The sequence below is a fragment of the Anabas testudineus genome, chromosome 2 (assembly GCF_900324465.2).
Source record: "Anabas testudineus chromosome 2, fAnaTes1.2, whole genome shotgun sequence".
Classification (NCBI taxonomy): domain Eukaryota; kingdom Metazoa; phylum Chordata; class Actinopteri; order Anabantiformes; family Anabantidae; genus Anabas; species Anabas testudineus.
In genome coordinates, this window is record NC_046611.1 from 25,668,565 (window position 1) to 25,674,564 (window position 6,000).

A 6,000-nucleotide genomic window follows, 5' to 3' on the forward strand; every position below is an offset into this window, starting at 1 on the left:
CAAGACTAAAAGGAGAAAACATGAATAACCTTTATTCTCTTCAACAGTCCAAGAGAATCTGAAAGGCAGAGCACTTCATCATTGCCATCTGAATTGCAGCTTTAATTACCATTTCCACTTGTGTAAATTGACAGAGATTCACCCCAGCCTCTGCCTCATTCTTCTTTTCCCTTTACCCCAGATTTCAACCTCTTCCACATGATCGCTGTGGGGCTTAGCAGCTCCATCCTTGGCTGTCTGGTTACCCTGCTGGTCTACTCATACTGCCAGCGCTACCAGCAGCAGTCCCACGACGCCACTGTCATCCACCCCATTTCAGCTGCGCCGCTCAACACCAGCATCACCAACCACATCAACAAACTGGACAAATACGACTCTGTGGAAGCCATCAAGGTCTGTACAGAGATTTGCTGTTGGTTCTCGGTGGCTTTCACTTCACAAATGTCCACATGTGTAAAGGCAAAGGAGCAGTTTCATTGCTTTATGACTTAATCAACTGATGTCACAACCTGAGTCAGTGAGCAAACGGTTTACCTCTTTCTCTCAGTTGTGATTAAATACACTTTTTTACTGCATGATTCTCACTGTCACACCACCTCCTGTCATGCACTGACTTTCTAGTTGTGCAACATGTAGGCAGTTGTGCGTACATCTTCTCTGTGTGTGCTCCTCTCCTGTGTGTCTCAGTGTGTGACTTTGTTCTGTGTCAGTGGTCATACACTGCTTTCTCGTAACATCCTAGTGCAGTTACAGATCGGTGCGTGGGCAGGCGATCAATGAAGAAGCTGTGTATCTGCACATTTTCCTACTTAGGCAGGGTTTTGTGTCATTACTGTATCCTATACAAGTAGTTGGATGCACCAGAGCAAGTGACAGAGATCCAGCTACTCTCGTAGTACAAACAGCCTCTTATCCACTGATACATCAGGGCTGGTGATTAGTGCTTCTCCACAGCTTCTCCATGCTCCAACAAGGCTTTTTTCAAGGATTCCCAATGCTCTGTATTGCTGTTGATATGCAGCTAATAAATATGCAACGACACAAATCGTTTTAGATGAGCTAGCATGATGATTCACTAAGTTCCACCCTCCTTAGTCATTGTTGTATAATTTACAATCTTTATCTTTCTGTGCTGTTTCTTATGTTTTCTGCAGTATGTGGATCAACTGGTGAGCATGCTGATTTTCTTTTACCTGGGACATGTAGCTTTAGCCTTATTTAGCATCATATAATGTACGTGGCAACCATACACTAACATTTGTTGCTTACCTTAGAGCAGACAAACACACAGTTGAATCCAATACGTATGCATTTGCCCTGCAGTAAAATGTAGTTGTCTTCGAAGTTGTACACTGAAACTCATACTTTGGTATTACAGTCAACTTTATTTTACTGTAATGCTAATGAATCAGCATTTGAGGCTGGTTTTCTGTTTGTCATGAAGTGTTTGACGTGCTGGTTCTGTCAGAGGAAGACTTTAATGTCAGATATATATTATAAACTAAGTGAATACCTGGATCTCTGTTTGCAAAACTACTTCACAGATATGAAAGTGTTTTGTAAAACTGCCACAGAGTGAGAACAGATCCTTTGGCTCAGAGCAGACGTCTCCAAATGTAATTTCATTGCAGAATAAAGGTGTGAGGAGCGTTCATCTGTCATGCAATTACAGTCAGGAGCATCGAGCATAATTCACTTAGTTCAGTTGCAGATAGAGGCAGATATGAGTATAGACAGTTCATGTGAAAATACAAAGGAGCTCCATGACAAATGAACACTGTCCAATTTTCCGGCAAGCACATTCTGCCTCCAACCATCACTTACTGAGCTTAAACGGTTCGGATGTGGCAGTGAATTTTCAACCATTACATGTGTGGAACCATAATGTGCCTCTTTTGAGTTTTTATTGGAAGGAATAATGAACACCTGATGCCATATTTTAGAGTTTTTGGCTCAAAACCTGATGTTAATGACACATTAGTCATTATTAGTATGCACAGCGTATCATAGATACCCTTCATACTTCATACTAGCCAACTGGAGTATTTCCAGAAGTCACAAGTCACACTTTTATGTACAGTTTATTACATATCCAGTGTGCCTGTAAGTCAGAATATGGCTTAAGGGTTTCTTTGAGGATGATCCTTGCCCATTCCTCTCCTCCTTGCAGCCAGATGTGTCGGTACTCTTGCCCTTGGACGACCCTGCCATGCACCAGCCTCTCTCTGCTAACATGGGGGTGTCCATGCGTGGCCTGGAGATTTTCTACTAACCACTGACTTCTGACCTCTACAACATCCCGCTTCTTGACCCTCCCCAACAACTCTTTGACCCCCACCACTACTACTTCCTCTTCCCCACCGTGCCCTGCCTTTCCACTTCCTGTGGCACTTCCTGTGTGTGGCAGGTTGGAGTACAGACTAGTTTCTCTTTCTCTGCTCAGATTCTTTCATCCCTTCATCACGACCCCCCACCCCTTCTTCCTCCCAGCTTGTGAGAAGGCAGTGTATCCCCCCCTTATTTTTATCTTTTAAAAAAATCCTCCATTTGCATGTTTTTTTCATGTTTGTCTTTCTTGTTTTGCCTTCAATTTTTGTTTGATGTGTTGAGAAAGAACATTTATTGTGATGCTCTATCATTATGCTCCTCTGTTACCTCTCTATCACTAGTGCCACTGTATAGAAACTAAACTATTCTTTACTGCTCCAGAAACTTTAATGTAATCATTCTTTAGCCAATTAAAGATGTTTAAGGCAACAGGAATATGTAGATGGTGCTAACAAGCATCATAGCACAGCTGTTTAAAAGCAGCCATGGGGCCACCTGCAGAGACACATAACTGTCTCCGGGGCTGCGGGAGTGCTAATTACATTCCCAATGTGTGCAAACCACATAATGGGAAAGAAGCTAAATATATGAGTTTTTGTCCACCACACTTCGCTATCAGTGTCAGTCAGAAGCAAGAAGCATCCATCAACTGCAAATGCAGCATCACCAAGTGTTCAATTACCCTGCCCCAAGGGGCTCCCAGCACATACTCTCTACAACATGCAGGATATAGACTCATCCATTTGCCAAATTGCTGATGATGTATTGGGCACCACATCAGAAGCTTATTCCATGTTTACCATGTCACACAAGGACACAGAAGATGCTCCCATGGCTCTTCCTTATTGTTTAACAGAAAAGCAACTCTCTTTTGATAGATTTTTTTTAGGCTTAGCTCGTCCTACAGGACCAACAATCCAGGGCCATAAAAACTGCTGATGCTGGCTATTAGAGATGACAGAGGTGGACATACGGACTTGCATCAAAATAATTTAGCCCTGTGGTAGCTTATCATTTTTCCTGTCTGTTTGCAAATACTTTGACCTTGCAATGTGAAATGTGTGTTTCATTCACTGGGCAGCCTCCCTTTGATTTGTGTTGCTCCTTTTTTTCCTGTTTTTTTCGGCTAGATGGATTTGCTTTTACCTTGCCATCTGGGCTGAATAATCACTTGATCCATGTGTCGAAAATCTGTCCTTACTGACTCTTTTCTCTTTCTCCCCTCTCTGTCCTTCATCCACAGGCCTTCAACAAAAACAATCTGATTCTGGAGGAAAGAAATAAGTACTTCAACCCACAGCTTGCCGGGAAGACCTATACCAACGCATACTTCACTGACCTCAACACTTACGATGACTATTAACCCTTGATCTGGCAGTTCAGTCTCCATACCATAATAGGGTCACCAACCCTATCATCCATTTTGACTGTATTCTTTAATTTGTGCTTTGTATTGCGATTCGTGACACCATGCGGGGGACAGTCCCACTCTGAGACTCTTTGGCAGCTGGTATGTAATGAAAACATGGACAGACAGTGTTGCCAACAGAGGGAAATGCCCACTTTCTCTCAGGTGCCTTGGGGTACACTTGGAAAGATTTCTGGGGGCAAGTCTTGCCTTGAATCTCACTGGGAAATGGACAACTGGATTTCTCAATGTGAACGAAAAGGGAAAAATAAGAATATCACACAGACTGTGGGAAATGTGATCTCTTTTATCTTTCCTGTGACACCTCTAAAACAGACCGGTATTTGTAATGATGGGAAATAACCACAAAACTGCTTTGCATGACTTCATCTGATGTGTTTTCTCTGCTGTTCTGTTTTTGTTTGCATGGTTGATCGCATTACAGGGTCTGGGGACTTGCAAACAACATCTCTGCAGGTCTTTGGTTCGGGGCTGGTTTTGGAAGTCATACAAACAAAGGCTATGGTGATGCCTGGTGGCATTGTACTGCTGCAGCAATTTCCAAATGGATCAATATCCACCCCCAGTCTTTGAATCAGGATGTAGATATTTGAAGTCTGTGGTCAAGTTTGTTCATTTCTTTTCTTTTTCTTTTGTCTTCTTTTCTTTTGTTTTGTTTCAGTTATAGGCTCTTCTGGGGTCTAGCAGCTAGCAGTAATTGAACTCAATGTCTTTCTTTTTTTTTTTTTCTTTTTTTTTTTGGCTTTAAGAGGCACATGTGGTTTTTGTACAGGAAGTTAAGTTCAAAGCTTATGTCTGTAGTTTTTCTAAATACATTTATTCAATGTCTCAAGTGTTTAAAGAATTAAACATTTTCTTTGGAAAAGAAAAAAAGTTCATGTGAATTCTGGCAAGTAATCTGTATTCATATCGGCCTGCATCGAGTCTTTGTCACCGTACTTTTTATATTTTTTGTAAAAAACAATGTTTTTTGAAATTTGATAGTGTTCACTATTTCTTTTGGCTTCTGAGTTAAATATGTATCTCTGAGAGCAGGCTGTTATTGGCATTTACTGTACAGATGGAGTGTAGCAAATGCTACTCTCCCAAACCCCAACTGGAGTGCTACCCACATACTATAGGATGAAATCCATTCATCAAGTTGAGATATTTCTGTTCGGAGTGTATAACCAGATATTAGGTTATTCAATGGTTCAGTTGCAACTAACTTTTTACATGTTTGCTTGTGTTACTGTGCATAAATTAAAAACTGCTTCGTACACTTATTGAGTGTCAGTGTACAGATTTGTAAGGCTTTGATGTACTTAATCTCTTAAACTTTCATCATCTCTCTGACCATCCTGTGAATGGCCTCAGGAGTTAAAATAGTAACACTCAGTAATACGTGTGAAACACTTCTGTCCAGTGCGGTTTGCTCAGAAAACTTGGAGACTTTGATATTCCTCGGACAAAGCACTGTAACACCGCAGCACTGTAAGTACACAGTATCACTTCATAAATCACTCAAAGCCTGAGTAAAAGACTCCTTCCACCCGTTTTTAAAGGAGTCTTCAGCAGGGCCCTGCAGTGACAAATGGCATCAGCGGCAGTGGAAGGATACCTGAAGGATACAAATTGCACGAGGCAGCAGGGTAAAGGTGGAGGGGGCGCTGTCTAATGTCCAAATTCTAATCTGTATGATGGGGTGTAATACCACACACGGTGCTGTTCTCCATCAACCTTCAACCTGACGTCCCATCTGTGTGCACAGGGTAATGGGGGGGTGTTATTAATCACCCCACTGTTTGGGTGGTTGAAGGGGGATGGTAGTGTTGATCCAACTCACTGTACAAACCAGCTCGGTCTGGCTCCAGGGAATCATCCTCTCCTTACCTCGATGTCATTCTTACTAGCTGAAAAGCAACAGACACACAGATGGTTGGAAGACATTGTATGAACATGGGTGTGTTAGAAGTTGGAGTTGTTGTAAGCAGCTGCAGCTCTTTTTCCAGCATTGGTTTTCCTCAGTGCATTTAGGATAATGGTGGATGATGTATAAAACAGGCATTTGCTCCACATTGGCCCCTCTAAACCTTGATTGATGAATCATAACAAGATGCCTCCACCCGCACGTCTACAGCCAGCAGAGGTGGTGCTGAAGCTATCTTCTGCACTTTCAGGAATTTGCCAGGAACTTGAACTATGCAGCTCATAGTCAGTCAGACACATGTGACATTCCACTTTGACAGGGGGGCCGACGACAA

The 6,000-nt window shown here is 42.3% G+C and overlaps 1 protein-coding gene across 1 annotated transcript in view; it reads left to right on the top strand.

Annotated features, from left to right (window-relative positions):
* The window catches only part of sema5a (sema domain, seven thrombospondin repeats (type 1 and type 1-like), transmembrane domain (TM) and short cytoplasmic domain, (semaphorin) 5A), a 110,920-nt gene extending 105,934 nt beyond the window's left edge, over positions 1–4,986 (top strand). Inside the window, exons 21-22 of the mRNA XM_026364488.1 lie at positions 182–393; positions 3,572–4,986. Coding sequence (XP_026220273.1) covers positions 182–393; positions 3,572–3,691 — 332 coding nt within the window. The 3' untranslated portion in view covers positions 3,692–4,986. The remainder of the gene's footprint in view (positions 1–181; positions 394–3,571) is intronic.
* Positions 4,987–6,000: the final 1,014 nt, after the last annotated feature.